Source organism: Odocoileus virginianus, chromosome 2, assembly GCF_023699985.2.
Source record: "Odocoileus virginianus isolate 20LAN1187 ecotype Illinois chromosome 2, Ovbor_1.2, whole genome shotgun sequence".
NCBI lineage: Eukaryota > Metazoa > Chordata > Mammalia > Artiodactyla > Cervidae > Odocoileus > Odocoileus virginianus.
Genome location: NC_069675.1, coordinates 5,944,489 through 5,960,091, shown reverse-complemented (window position 1 = coordinate 5,960,091; position 15,603 = coordinate 5,944,489). Strand labels below are relative to the sequence as shown.

Here is a 15,603-nt window from a genome sequence, read left to right as displayed (position 1 = left end):
ATAAAAATTTTAAAACGAGGGGGAGGGTGACCACGGTGTGCATGAAACATGGACCTGCTTGGAATCTGATGAAGGAAGCCTAGCAGCAGTGGGGGTGGTTCCGAGAGGCCCGGAAGTTCTGCCAGCCTCCAGCCTCGCCTGGGGAACCGGGGGATGGCAGCGGAGCACCCACAAGCTTTAGGTGCGCCGCGTGGTTCAGCCGCCTGCCTGATCACACGGCTCCCCAGGTCTGCAGGACACCTGCCGTATGTCGGCCTCGTGGGGCCGCAGAGGAACCAGAGCATGCAGCAGGCTGGGGTGGGGCGGGGGGAGGAAGCTGGAGGGAAAGAAAGCAAGGAGTGGGGACCAGATGGCGACTTCAGCTTCATGCCACGGACTGCCCTGCTTCTCCTTGAATGTGGGGCCCCTCTGGGACTCTGTGTATACTCCCAGCCGCCCTGCCCTCTGCAGAGTCTCACTTACAGGTGGGCTCTGACATGGCTGTGCGCGAGGATTTGTGGGAACTTCGTGAGGAGGCCGATGGTGAGTGACTGGTGTTAAGGCCTGAGGTGCCCAGGTCAAGTGCATTAAAGTGCTGCTGAGGTTCCAGGCTGGAGCCCTTGTCCTGAAACACACACACACACCCAGAGTCCGTGTTTCAGCATCAAGACCATGGCAATGAGCTATGTTATTTTAGTTGTCCTCTAAATACGTAGGAAAGCTTGAAGGATGCTGAGAAAAATACTATAGCTGCTTGGAGAGAATTCCAAACTCATTCAGGAGGACTACTTATACAAATATATAATCTAGCATCTTTGAGGGCCTGGTAGCTCCCCTGGTGGCTCAGATGGTAAAGAATCCGTCTGCAATGTGGAAGGCCTGGGTTCAAACCCTGGGTTGGGAAGATCCCCTGGAAGAGGGCATGGCAACCCACTCCAGTATTCTTGCCTGGAGAATCCCATGGGCGGAGGAGCCTGGTGGGCTACAGTCCATGGGGTTGCAAAGAGTAGGAGATGACTGAGCAACTGAGTTTCAGGTTTTTTTCAGCCTGTAAGCAGTGTTTATTACACTTTCTTGCCTTCTATTTTGATATTTTAGATTTTCATAGTTAACCTGGCATTTTGTTTTTCCTTAAAATTGTCACCTCATGCCCAGAATCTCGGAGCAGGCAATGGCAACCCACTCCAGTACTCTTGCCTGGAAAATCCCATGGACGGAGGAGCCTTGTAGGCTGCAGTCCACGGGGTTGCTAAGAGTCGGGCATGACTGAGCGACTTCACTTTCACTTTTCACTTTCATACATTGGAGAAGGAAATGGCAACCCACTCCAGTGTTCTTGCCTGGAGAATTCCAGGGACAGGGGAGCCTGGTGGGCTGCCGTCTATGGGGTCGCACAAAGTCAGACGTGACTGAAGTGACTTAGCAGCAGCAGCAGCAGCCCAGAATCTTGGCTTTCTCTGAAGGCGGGTGGAGAGACTGATTCTAGAAATAAGGTTGCTGGTGCGACTGGGTTATTCATACTCCAATGAGGGACTTCCCTGGACATCCAGTTAGGACTTCACCCTCCAATGCAATGCAGGGGCGCAGGTTCAATCCCTGCTCACACGCCTCGCGAGCTAGAATACCACATGCCTCCCAGTCAAAAACCAAACATAAAACCGAAACAATACTGTAACAAATTCATTAAAGACTTCAAAAATGGTCCACATTAAAAAAAAAATCTAAAAAAAGAAAAATATGCTGGGACTTCCCTGGTGGTCCAGTCGTTGAGAATCTGCCTTCCAATGCAGGGGACATGGGTTCCATCCCTTGTTGGGGAATTAAGATCCCACATACTTTGGGGCAACTAAGCCTGTGCACCCCAATTAAGAGAGAGAAGCCTGAGCTCTGCAACTAGAGAAGCCTGCAATAAAGATCCCACAACGAAGGTACTACAACCAAGACCTGATGCAGCCAAAGAAACAAATATCTAAAAAATAAAAAAATAAATACTCCAATCAGACAGATGCCTTTGGACCATTCTGGACACCATCTCCCCACTGGTCTTCCTCTGCAGTCTCAAGGCACCCGAGTGCAGAACAGGCCGAGGGGCAAGGGTCTCCAATTCTTGACCCCGGGATCCTAACTGTCGCTGGGCCCCCAGGGGGCCTCTGCCTCAAGAGCATGGCACGAAGAGAAAGCAGCTGTGACTTTCCAGCCCTGAGGAACCACCTTGCCACCCTGCATCGGCTCAGGTGTCACGCGTGCATGCGTGCTAAGTCGCTTCAGTCATGTTCGACTCTTTGCGACCCCGTGGACTGTAGCCCGCCAAGCGCCTCTGTCTGTGGGATTTTCCAGGCAAGAATACTGGAGAGGATTGCTCTGCCCTCCTCCAGGGGGTCTTCCCGGCCCAGGGGTTGAACCCACATCTCCTGTGCTGGCAGGTGGGTTCTTTATCACAGGTGCCACCTGGCTCATCAGCCTAAGAAGATGACTCTAGTGATTTGTAAGCTAAAGAAGAAACATAATGATTACTCTCCTGAGCTGGGCTCCTTCCTATTCTCAGAAGGATGGTGAGATTCCTGGGTTGCTTGGACAGGCCGGTGTCCCTGGCCTCAGGTCTTAAATCCCTGTGTCTGAGTCTATATGACAGTCCTGTCCTTTGAGTTGGGCCTCCAGTGAGGGTGGAGGCCCTTAGTGTGCCCAAACAGGCCTGAAATGATTGCTACCAGCCACAAAGGCCTTTGTGCAAAATGGAATCGCAGGGTGTGTCTGGGTTTGCTGGGTTCAGTGTCTATTTTCAGACCCTACTGCTTGGTCACAGTGTGCGTGCGAGCTAAGCCGCTTCAGCTGTGTCTGACTCTTTGTGACCCAATAAACTGTAGCCCACCAGACTCCTCTGTCCATGGGATTCTCCAGGCAAGAAGTTGTTGTTCAGTCGCCCAGTCATGTCCGACTCTTTGCAACCCCATGGACTGCACACGCCAGGCTTCCCTGACCCTCACCATCTCCTGGGGTTTTCCCAAGCTCATGTCCATTGCATCAATGATGCCATCCCCATTGCATCCTCTGACACTTTCTTCTCCTTCTGCCCTCAATATTTCCTAGCATCAGGGTCTTTCCCAATGAGTCAGTTCTTTGCATCAGGTGACCAAAATACTGGAGTTTCAGCTTCAGCATCAGGCCTTCCAATGCTTATTCAGGGTTGATTTCCTTTAAGATTGACTTATTTGATCTCTTTGCTGTCAAAGGGACTCTCAAGAATCTTCTCTAGTGCCATAGTTCAAAGGCATCAATTCTTTGGTGCTCTGCCTTCTTTACAGTCCAGCTCTCACAACCTATGTAACCACTGGGTCTTACGTGACCAAGCAAGAAGAGTGCTTTTCCCCAAATCCCACCTTTTAGAGTGGGGTCCAGGAGAATTCTGTGTGCCCGGTCGGCAGACAAGTAAGTGCAGGAAGTGAGAGGAAGAGCTGAGAAACTTTTCTAGCCATCTGCCGTATATCACACCCAAGCATTGGAATCTGCATTTTATAGAGCATCCATCAGTGACGGATTTGAAATTAAAAATGCAAATCGTCCATTACTGCTGAGAGTTTGAAAAGCACGGTCTTGGAGCTGTGACTTTAAAAGGGACTTCTGAATCTGACAGCCTGAGAGTGTATTTGTGTTTGTTGTTCAGTTGCTCAGTCATGTCCAACTCTTTGCGACCCTGCAGACAGCAGCACGCCAGGCTTCCCTGGCCTTCACCATCTCCTGGAGTTTGCTCCAACTCATGTCCACTGAGTTGATGATGCCATCCAACCATCTCATCCACTGCTGACTCCTTCTCCTCCGGCCTTCAATCCTCCCCGGCATCAAGGTCTTTTCCAGTGAATCAGCTCTTCGCAGCAGGTGGCCGAAGTACTGGAGCTTCAGCATCAGTCCTTCCAATGAATATTCAGGGTTCATTTCCTTTAGGAGTGACTGGTTTGATTTTCTTGCTGTCCAAGGGACTCTCAAGAGTCCTCTGTGTGTTTACACACAAGTGCATGTTGATGAGAAGTTTCACTGGGCTTTAATATTCCCAACGAAAGGAAACCTTAATAATGAATTTCCGACTGGATGACACAGTGTGCCTGATCTTCAGCTGTGTTGAACACCTGCCTATGAAGAACTTAATCCCAGCCTTGGACATGACATATGATGCATTCCTGTGACAGAGCTGGGTGATAAACACGTCCATGAACAATGACAGAGGTGTCGTACCACAGTGCTGGTGAGGAATCACCGCACAATGCAGCATCACTTTGCCTGTCAGTGGGAGAGGCTCAGCAAAGATGCAAATGCATTCTGGTCCCTAAACGGGATCTCCTCCTCTTCCTAACTCAGTTCTTAATGGACCAGAGATGCATCTATGGTCCACTGACTGCAGTAAAGTGAGTATCACAATAAAGCAAATCACATTAATTTTGTTTGTTTGTTTCCGAGCGCATAGAAAAGATAAACTGACCATTGCTGTTGTGTCAATTTCTGGCCAGAGACTCTAGATTCTAGGTCATGGGCAGGCTGGAACTTGAACTGCGTTTCATCAATTCTAAGATGAACTTCCCTCCCACATTTTGACATAAAATGAAATTGGGATACGTCCTTCAACTCACAATAAGAAATCCTGACTTCACAGACTGACAGCTTTCTCTCTTTCTTAGTGAAGATAGAGATAGATCTTACAATTGATGGCTTCTTAGCTTTGATGAAATACAACATTCCTTTTCTTGCTTTCTCTCTTTTTCCTCCCAACATGTGTGTCTGTTTGAAGAATGACCTTTGAGGAACAGGGTTCTGGTCTGCTTGTGAGTTTCTGTTGAGTTGTCAGAGATGAGGGCTGCCTGGCCAGACCGTGCCAGGGACTCAGGGTAGAGAGGAAAGAGCTCTGGGCTTTGTGACGAGAAACACCTCCCCTTGCCTCTCAGGGCTCCCTGATGCCAGGCTGGCTCCAACACAGGGGTCAGCTCAGACCCCCAGACACAGAAGCGGCAAGTACACCCCACCAGCGATACCATAGAGGGTGTGAGGGGCAATGAGCTTATAGGGTGCTTTTTTTGAGGGAAGGGTACAGCACTTAGGCTAAGGGGAGGACAGGATGCACAGACTGTGCCCCACCTCGATGGGATGATGCAATAACCCCCGCTTTTCATCTGTGGGAGATACAGAGTGGACTTACCTACAGGCAGACATTGTTTTATTGTGTTTCCCTTTATCACACTTCTTGGAGAGTGTGATTTTTTTACAAACTGAAGGTTTATGGTAATCCTGTCTTGTTAGATGCTGCTTACCGTTTTTTAGCAATAAAGTTTTTTAAAGTATGCCATTAAAAAAAAAAACAATTGGGTTGCCCTGGTGGCTCAGACAGTAAAGAACCTGCCTGCAATGCGAGAGACCTGGGTTCGATCCCTGGGTTGGGAAGATGCCCTGGAGGAGGGCATGGGAACCCACTCCAGTATTGTTGCCTGGAGAATCCCGTGGACAGAGGAGCCTGGTGGGCTGCAGTCCATTGGGTCACAGAGTCAGACATGACTGAGGGACTAACACGTCCACTTGCACACTTAACAGACTACAGAATAGGGTCCACACATCGTTTATGTGCACAAGGAAACCAAAAAAGTAATGGGATTTGCTTTGTGGTGATGTTCACTTTACTGTGGTGGTCTGGAAGCTGCAGGATCTCCGAGGCTTGCCTGCACAGTCATTCTTCTGAGGCGGGAAGCTCCCCAAACCCTGCTTTGAGTCAGCAGGCTGCTTCCTTGCACAGCTCTGTGAGTTCCCAGCCTCCGTGACCTCAGAGACGTTATCTGCGTCCACGGTACGCTCAGCCTCACCTGAAGGACAGTGACCGTGCCCACCTCGCAGGAACCGCATGAGGGGCAAGTAAGCAAACACCCCCAAAATTACATTGAACAGTACTGGGAACATAGCAAGAGCTCAAGAAACATGACCTGCCCCTTCAGCATTACCATTCTTATGATGACAGCTCATGAAAGATTCTACTCAGTCGAACTTTGCCTTCCTCCTCTGCTGGGGATCAGATTACCTTCAGTGCCGAAGGGTGGACGGTCTCCAGCAGTGGGTCCTCCAGCGCCAATTCCTGCCTCCTCTCCACCCGGACCTCGGCGTAACTGCTCCGGAAATCAAGAGACCACAGCTGGAGCGGGGATGTCCCGGGATGACACCAGCAAAGAGGGCTGTGTGACACCCTCTCCCCGGGCAGCCACTAGCAAGCTTGGCCCAGTTACTTGTTTGGGGATGGGGTTTCCTTCTGGGCCTACACTCCACAGGAGTCACTTCTACTGTGACATTCAGAGTGACTTCCTTTCTGGGACTTCCCTGGTGATCCAGGGGCTGGGACTCCGCGCTTCCACTTCAGGGGGCCTGGGTTTGATCCCTGGTCAGGGAACTTCCCTTGTGGCTCAGAGGGTAAAGTGTCTGCCTACAATGCAGGAGACCCGGGTTCAATCCCTGGGATAAGAGGATCTCCTGGAGAAGGAAATGGCAACCCACTCCAGTATTCTTGCCTGGAAAATCCCATGGACAGATAAGCCTGGTAGGCTACAGTTCACGGGGTTGCAAAGAGCCAGACATGACTAAGTGACTTCACTTCAGGGAACTAAGGAGCTTCCCTGGCGGCTCAGATGGTAGAGAATCTGCCTGCAATGTGGGAGACATTAGTTTGATCCTTGGGTTCGGAAGATCCCCTGGAGAAGGGAATGGACCCCACAAGCTGTGGGGCACGGCCAAAGAAAAAAAAAATCATAAAATTTTTTTTTAAACACATAAAAAACAACATTTTCCTTACCAGGATGTTGTTGTTGCCTACACTTTTCGTTGTTGTTGTTGTTCCTTTCTCTTTTTACTGATCTTGACCCATCCCACCCAGAAACCCCCTCACACAATTATCTTTAGAAACCTATTTTCTTTAATAGGATGAGCCTCAGCCTTCAAAAAATTAGAAGACTTTCTGGAGACCTACTCAGTTTGGACTATGCACTGGAGGAAGTGATACATCAACTTTTTTTTTTTAGTAATTACAGACTATGATTACAGACTATGAAACTTCCAGAAGTGTCCTTTCGACCAAACCTAGAACTAGCCAGACCCAGACAGCCAATTAGTCTATGGAGCCACTTTTTGAATGGCATGGGGAAATCAATTCAGAGTGGTGGCGGCCGAGTGACCCAGCTGTGGCTTTTGCCTCGACTATAGAGATGGGGGGGTATGGGGCCCAGGGGAGAGGTGGTGGCTTCTGGGTCTCTGGGACACCTGTGACCTCATTTCTCTCTTGGTTGCTCCCTACCTTCTCTGAGAATCTCATTCTGGGATCTGAGAAGATGGACCAGAAATCAGACTCTGAGAAGCAAGGTGCTGACGATGTTCAGTCTTACCTGGGGACAAAAGGACCCCCTGGCAAAGGTCCAGGCAGTGGGGGGAGGTGTGCGGGGGGTGCTGGACATGGAATCAGAAAACACTGGCTGCTGACGTGCCCAGGGGTGGGCTGGGAAGTCATGGTCAGGTCCCTGGGGGTGGGCGTATATGTGATGATCAGGGTCACTGGCCAAGAAATACCTGCATTTCTTATCCTTCCTCTTTCCTCACTTACTAAAGAGGAGGGATTTACACGTGTGTGAGTGTGTGTGTGTATCGGGTTGGCCAAAAAGCTTGTATAGGTTTTCAAGAGATCTTATGGAAAAAACAAAATGAACGTTTTGCCCAATCCAAATGATAAGCATGTGTGTATGGACAGTATCAATCCATCCATCTGTTATCTATCTATCAATCAACCAATCATCTATTGTCTATCAATCAGCTATCTATCTATCCATCTATCTATCATCTATTGATCTATTTACCTAACTACCCATTATCTGCTGACAATCATTCATTTCTTATGTACATGTACATAACAATAGGTATGTATGATCTTTCACATATCTGTTATCTATCATCTGTCTGTTCTGTATTGATACATATATATAACATGATCCTTCTAACCTTTCTTTCGTTGCTCTCCTCAAAAGCTCTCCTCTAGAGCAGCTCAAAACTAATATATGTTCTTAAAATTTTTGTACTTGGGGAAGAAAACCCAAACGGCATTTCTCCTTTACCTTTGGAAACTGTGACACAGGCAGTGTCTAGGAAACACTGGATCTGCTTCCTCCCCTGGAAGCCCTGCCACGCACATGGGGCTGGGGTAGGTAACCTCTGCCTGAGGTCAGGGAACCACCAGGAACGCTCTATCAGCAGCCTGGCTCTTGTACCACCCTGCCTCGGTTGCCACCGGTAGTTTCTGAAGCATTCAAAAAACGGGGAGGGGGGGGGCGGCAAGGGGGAGGGATTATGTCTCTGAGTTATTCAGAGGCAAAATTTTAATTTTCTTTTCCTACCACCGACAAGGGAAGGCTGGGGGCCGGATGGAGATGAGGGAAAATATGTAAGTAGGTCACTGAAGCAGTAATTTACGGAGGAGCATCCTGGCTGCCTGGAAGAGCTCAGTGAGCCTGTCAGAGGGGCCTGGCGGGGCCCTAGGAAGCCAGGGCTGGGTGTGGGCTAGGAAGGAGCTGGCTTCTTGGGATTAGTTTGCTCACTGAGAGCAGAGTCCTGCTGCAGAACTCAGGCCTGGGGCTCACTCCTCAGAACTGGGGACCCCTGAGGATGCTGGGGCTCTGAGACACCTGCTGGGGACCCCTGACGATGCCCACCCTCCCAGCCCCTGGCCCGCACCTGACCACCGAGTGTGTGCACACGATGAACTCGGGCTTGGAGTTCCACTGGTGGTAGGTGATGTAGTAGTGGGTCTGGAGCCAAATCCACTGCTGGCCTTTGGTCAGAAACCTGTAGCAGCACGACTTCCCTTTGCCAAACTGCATCACTGTGATGGAAGATGGAGTCGGGTATAAGCAGCGTCAAGACAAAAGGACCCTTCCCTCCCACAGTCACTTTTAACAACACCAGCTTTCAAAATGACAGTGCCGCACACAGTCATTTCCCCAGTAGTGACGGCTCTTAAGTGACCATCAAGCACCATGTGTAAAGTAGATAGCTGGTGGGAAGTTGCTACATAACACGGGGAGCCCAGCTCGGTGCCCTGTGATGACCAAGGGGGTGGGATGGGGGTGGGGAGGGAGGCTCGAGAGGGAGGGGACATGTACATAATTATGGCTGATTCGAGTTGCAGAACAGCAGAAATCAACACAACATTGCAAAGCAATCTCCCTCCAGTTGAGAAAGAAATTTAAAAAAAGATCACAGGAAATGGTCATGAATTCTGAAACAATGAGGGATGATCCTCCTGCTTCCCCAAATGCTCAAAAGCTTAAGAGAGCCTTAAATCTGGGCAGATTCTTCAACTGGGAGTTTAATTAAAAAGAAGCCATGGTTTTCGATGTGCCAGGGCTTTGGTAGCGACTGCCTCCCTATGTGGGCGTGAGCGTTGCCAGCCCCTCCCCTGGGGACCGTCTTAGTCGGCCAGCCCCACTCCTTGGTGACCACGTGTGACCGAAAGGCCACGATCGAAAATGCCGGTATGTCGGAGGAGATGCAACAGGACTCGGTGGAGTGTGCTACTCAGGCATTGGAGAAATGTAGAGGACATTTGTGGCCCATGTCAAGAAGGATTTTGACAGGAAGTACAACCCCACCTGGCCCTGCACCATGGGGAGGAACTTCGGTAGTGATGTGACACATGAAACCAAACACTTCATCTACTCCTACCTGGGCCAAGTGGCCATCCTCCTGTTCAAATCTGGTTAAAAGCATGGACTGTGCCACACAGCCAGTGATCCATCCAAAAACAAGGACTGCAGCCTAAATTCCAAATACCAGGGACTGCGGTCTTCAGCCTTGCCTCGGGGAACACCTCCATCTTTGAACATTTATTGTGTTTTGTACAGGGCATTCTCTGTACTAGTTTGTGGTTGTTAAGCAATTAGCAAAACATCTTACATTTGTATTTATTTTCTATTCCATACCTCTCTGCCCCATGTTTTTTCTCTTCAAAATCCATTCCTTTAAAGAAATAAATCTGTTGGAGAAGTGTGCATTAAAAAAAAAAAAAGCCCTGGTTTTCCTGGGGCTCACCATCCTGCTGCAGCTGGAACTGTCTTTGCAGTTGTGGGAGAGACCATCCAGACGCTGGGAGAACTGGACCAAAAACAGAACTGACAGCCAGCAGCCTACGGACGGATGCTCTGGCTGCCAGTCAGCCGAGCATCCTTGGTCTACACAGCTCTAAACAGAGGATCAGTCACAGGGGCTTCCACCTCAGACCACCACACAGGGCTCCTATGGTTAAGTTGTGGCTTCCCTGGAGGTACCCGGTACACACAGATGCTGCTGGGTTAGGCCTGGGCAGGGCAGAAAGCTGGGCCACGGGTCCAGGGAAGAGGAGCAGCTGGGGTGCGCCTGGAATTCAGCTCTTTACATGCTAGTGGTCAAGAGAAAGCCTAACCAGGAGACCAAAGCAACAAAAGGAGGCACTGAATCTGCCAATAAAATAGTATTTGTGGGACTTCCCTGGTGGTCCAGTGGTTAAGAATCTACCTGCCAATGCAGGGGACACAGGTTTGATCCCTGGTCTGGGAAGATTCCACATGCCATGGGGCAATTAAGCTCCACGAGCCGCAACTACTGAAGCCTGTGCTGCAACTACCAAAGTCCATGTGCCCAAGAGCCCGTGCTCTGCAACAAGAGAAGCCACCGAAATGAGAAGTCTGAGCGCCACAACTAGAGAGTAGCCCCCACTTGCCACAACTCGAGAAAGCTGCAAAATAAATAAATAAATAAAGTAATAGTTATCAGACTACTTAAAAAGCAAAAAAAAGATCAAAGAGTTTGCATAGCTGAGGGGAGCTGGGAAGGGGCTGGGGGAGGAAGCACACGGATCAAAGTCAATTCCAGGGGAATCCAGACAAGGACCTCCAACAAGGACCACAACTTCATCATCTCAGAGAAGTTCAAATTCTTGGCCTCAGAAGAAACCGAGTAATAAGTCGACTTGCAGAGCCTACGGGTCCCACTGTCAGGGCTGCAGGGAGAGGATGGAGGTCCTTGGGAGGGGAGCTGGGTGGTTGGCAGGGGTACTCACGGTGCTGGTGGCACCTGGCTAGGAGCTCCAGGTCGTCCACGTGGTAGTAGTCATAGCCCGAGGTTCCCAGGACTTCAAAAGGCAGGTATCCTATGATAGGAGGGGCTCTGCAAGGACAGTTGGGGGGGGTCTTCACCAGCCCTGCGGGCTTCCTGTAGTGGCCAACAGGCGGGGGCAGTTTACATGTTTCATGATCAACCCAGGGGCCTCATTTCTCAAGAGTAAGTGCAGAAAAAAAGCATTTGGCAATGGTCAAAACCAGAGAGGCGGTGTTTTCCAAAGTGCTCACATTTTTCGGCATTAGACACTTGGTTCCTGCGACCTAAACTGGCCCCAGTGATCATAAATGTTATTGCTGCTGAATAATTAAAAACAGCTATGCATGGAGTCAGCCCAATTCTAAAGTGTCATAAAAAAAAATCAAAGGGCAGGAAGGGGAGATTGTTAGTTCTTCAACTGTGAAAAAATGTAACACAAGAAAGAAAGAAGATTGGTCTAAAGGGACGAAGGGTGTTGAAGGAAATAAAATGAGAGCTTCCTTCATATCTTGCCTTCCCTAATGGGAGCTGGCGACGGTCCCAAGTGGGGTGGGGGTGGGGCAGGTGGGGGTGTCCCAGAGATGTCTCCAACGGGGGTGTGTAGCTCTCCTGAGATGCTCCGACCCAAACCCAGGACATATCCCCAGATGGGACAAGTGCATTGGAGGGAGACCCCAGCCCTCTGGCCAGCAAGCACTTTCCCCACCACAAGAGAGAACCAGGTCTGAATTCTGTCCCGCGGGGAGAGCCTGGCTCCTGGAAACAAGCGCTTGAAAAAGCACCCAACCCAAATGTGTTTTTCTTTTCACAAACCTGTGATCCAGAAATAAAAATTTCCATTCCAAGCTATGCCTTGAAGTGAATTCCTCTAAAGGTTCGTCAACGATGCACATTTCCTGTATTGAAAGGGAGGGAAAATATGACTCGGGGTGCCAGATTCTCACCCCCCGACCCCCGGTTGTGTCAAGAACGCACAGTCGGCAACAGAAGTTAAAAGCACTTAGAGTAAGTTTCCAAGTTGTGTTGGACCAAAACTCCTCATCAGCAGCTAATTTCAGTATTAGCGGCTGCTAAATTTATTTCACGAGCTGGGGAAAAAGTTCTGAGAGCCAAAATGTCATACCCCTCCCTTCCTATCATCTAGACATGTGGTAAACACATGAAAAATGGCTTTTCATCTGAATTTGAATGAGTAACTTAACATTCACCCCATCCAAGGGAAAGAAATTACAGACAGGAGTCCAGAGCTCTGTCTGATAGGTTTTACCTCTGCTGTGCTGATTGGTGTCAACATAGATGTGAAGAGTAGGAAACTTTATAGAGTTCTGGAAGACCCATCTCTGCCCCAGTGATTCACTGCCTTCAAACAAAATCCCCTCAAGGAGGGCATGGCTACCCACTTCAGTATTCTTGCCTGGAGAATCCCATGGACAAAGGAGCCTGGCGGGCTACAGTCCATGGAGTCTGCAAGAGGGGCTTTCCGGGGAAAGACTGTGCCTGGAATGCTGGAGACCCCGGGTTTGATCTCTGGGTCAGGAAGATCCCCTGGAGAAGGGAATGGCTGCCCACCCTGGTATTTTTAGGAAACTGAAGCTTGGGGAAAGAGTCTGTGGGGCTGTTGCTGTACAGAAATCAGATACTGAACATTTTCAGAGTCGGTGATGAGCTCATGGAAATCATCTTCTCTCCCAGGAAGACAAGGAATTAGCTGTCACACAAGGTGACTCGGGGGTACTTGTTCTGCAAGATAAGTTCTCTCTGGGTACTTGCCTTTAGGAACTGTGGTGTGGCCAGGCGAACGGTGGCGATGAAGCAGACCTCCTTCCCCAAGGGGACTCGGCAGGGCCTTGAAAGGGCGCCATCGAAGCCGTTACAAGGGGGGCTGGGCACTGCTGGGGGGAGGAGACACAGGTCAGCCCGCGCTGGTGCGGGGCCAGCCCGCTGGCACCACCGAGCGGCCTCGGGTCCCTCAGCTGTTTCATTCTCACAGCTACTTGGGGATGTCAAGTGTTACTTTCACCGCCACTGTGTGGGAGCCTGAGGCTCAGACCGGGAAGCAATGGGCACAAGCCAGACAGAGCTGGAATTCAAGTCAGCGACGCACAACCAGGGCTTCCTGGGTGGCTCAGTGGTAACGAATCCACCTGCCAATGCAGGAGATGTGGGTTCCATCCCTGGGTCAGGAAGATCCCCTGGAGGAGGAAATGGCAACCCACTCCAGTATTCTTGCCTGGAGAATCCCACGGACAGAGGAGCCTGGCAGGGGCTACCATCCATGGGGTCGCAGAGTCGGACACGATGCAGTGACTAAACAACAACACACAAGTCCCACTGCCACAAGTCTTGTAGCCACGGAGGTTACTGCGCTGGAAAAAAATCCTCTGCCAGATGAGCAGATGGCCCCACGATGTAGGGGGTTTGGACGTGCACATCAGCCTGTGTCTTAAGGGTGAGCTGCATCATCAGACGGTCTGATACTGATGCCCTCAGGGGAAGTATGGTGGTTCAGATGGTAAAGAATCTGCCTGCAATGCAGGACACCCAGGTTCGATCCCTGGGTTGAGAAGATCCCCTGGAGAAGGGAAGAGCTACCCACTCCAGTACTCCTCCCTGGAGAATCCCATGGACAGAGGAGCCTGGTTGAGCGTGAGCGATAGTCCATAGAGTCACAAACAGCTGGACATGACTAAGTAACTAACACTGCTACTGCTACAGGGGAACCAGTGGGTCTTGACCCTGGATTGGCCTACCTGGGATTCAGGAGATTGTGCCCTGAACCGCCTCAGAGCCCAGGCTGATGCAGGACTTGACTCAGGAGATAGCTCGGGATTCACAGTGGCCCCCCCAGTTACACAGAATCCACAAGAGAATTCACTGCCCAGGTGACAAAACCCATTCACTGTGTCTTATGTGTTCTCACAGGTGGGGAAGGCTGGCTTTCCTTATCCTATAAATGAGGAACCCGAGGTCTAGGAGGCATGTGTATAATAACTGAGCTCACTCAGAGCTGAAATGGTGCAGCAGGGCCTCCACCCAGGTCTTAGGACTCCAAGTCCTGGCTCTAACAGGGCGGAGAGGGGGCTGTTCTGGGCTCCTGCCCACCATGATGCTGAGACCAGGCCCCCAGAGACCTGGGGGAAGTACCACTTGGCATCAATAGCCGTTTCCCTAGGAGCGGTACACCTGTCTTCAGGGTGACTGTGAAAAACAGCTTTACCTTCCAGAGAAAACGTCTTGCTATTTTCGGTGGAGTTTGCTGGGTGGAAAAAAGTTAAATAGGAGAAATGTCAACCTATCAGGTACACGGAATTCTCTCCAGATTCCCCAGAACCAGATATGTGATTGCCCCCAGCCCAGATCAGCTACTTCAGAAACTCGGGGTGAAGCCAGGGCAGCAACATTTTATAAAGTCTCCCCAGAGACTTCCCTGGTGGCCCAGTGGTTAGGATCCTACACTTTCAATGCAGGGGTCGTGGATTTGATCAGGAACTAAGATCCCACATGCCATGCGGCCAAAAATTTTTTAAAAATAAAATAAAGTTGGGTCTTAAAAAGTCAGTACAAAAATAAATTTTTTTCTTTATTTTCTTAAAGTCTTTATTAAATTTGTTACAATATTGCTTCTGTTTTATGTTTTGATTTTTTTTTTTTTTTTGTCAAGAGGCACGCAGGATCTTAGTTCCCCAAGCAGGGATCAAACCTGCAGCCCTGCATTGGAAGGTCAAATCTTAATCATGGACAGGAAAAGTCCCTAAAATGTTTCTTTAAAAAAACAAGAAAACCTCTCCCAATTTACTAACATGCAGCCAGCGTTGAGGATTACTATTCTAGATAATCTACATTACCTCTTTCTTTTTGAAATGTAGTTGATTATATCCTGCATATTTCTGAGCTTGTAAGTTAACATATAGTTATGTTTTCCAATTTGAACATAAAAAGCATCAGAAAACTGTTTTCTAAAATGAAACCTGTAAGACTCTCTTTGGCTTTCCAGTAATTTTTTGTTTTCCATGTTTAAAGGTTTCTAAGTGAATCCATCTATACTAGGTCGTCTGTCTATAGTGGTCGGCTACCCACCAACAGGAACACACTCATTTTACCAAACATAGTCTCTGAATGCCTTCACATAAATACTAATAAATGTTTCCAAACATGAATATAAAGTGAGGAAAACAAAACAGAGTGGGCCTGAGAGAATTTACATCTGTCGGTCTCTGGCTTAGATCATTGCAGATTAATTTGTCGGGTAGGCCAAGGAAGTCACCAGGGGAAAGGAAAACAAACCCACACAAGGGAAGGGTCTGCAGATGTGAACATCTGCGTCATTAAAAAAAAGACATTTAAAAACTTCCCAGATGTGAAAGATCCTCTCTGCCTGAATCTAGAGACATTGCCTGCCTGATAAGAACCTAATAAAATCCTCTCGACTCTTTCAGAATAGCAAGACCTTCCAAACGAACATCCGAGGACATCCCAAGAATTTAAGAGAAA

The 15,603-nt window shown here is 49.3% G+C and overlaps 1 protein-coding gene and 1 pseudogene across 12 annotated transcripts in view; one reads left to right on the top strand and one right to left on the bottom strand.

The window, feature by feature from the left end:
- The window catches only part of NPAS2 (neuronal PAS domain protein 2), a 198,652-nt gene that overhangs the window by 26,534 nt on the left and 156,515 nt on the right, over window positions 1-15,603 (bottom strand). For 8 of the 12 annotated variants that reach the window (XM_070475081.1, XM_070475084.1, XM_070475097.1 and 5 more), the window contains exons 8-13: window positions 12,883-13,004; window positions 11,926-12,008; window positions 11,075-11,181; window positions 8,713-8,860; window positions 6,029-6,113; window positions 463-604 (exon numbers count right to left, since the gene is read on the bottom strand). In XM_070475081.1, coding sequence (XP_070331182.1) covers window positions 463-604; window positions 6,029-6,113; window positions 8,713-8,860; window positions 11,075-11,181; window positions 11,926-12,008; window positions 12,883-13,004 — 687 coding nt within the window. The remainder of the gene's footprint in view (window positions 1-462; window positions 605-6,028; window positions 6,114-8,712; window positions 8,861-11,074; window positions 11,182-11,925; window positions 12,009-12,882; window positions 13,005-15,603) is intronic. The other 4 variants (XM_070475051.1, XM_070475080.1, XM_070475064.1 and 1 more) reach the window with 2 other exon arrangements.
- Window positions 9,374-9,807, top strand: LOC139031481 (dynein light chain 1, cytoplasmic-like; annotated as a pseudogene).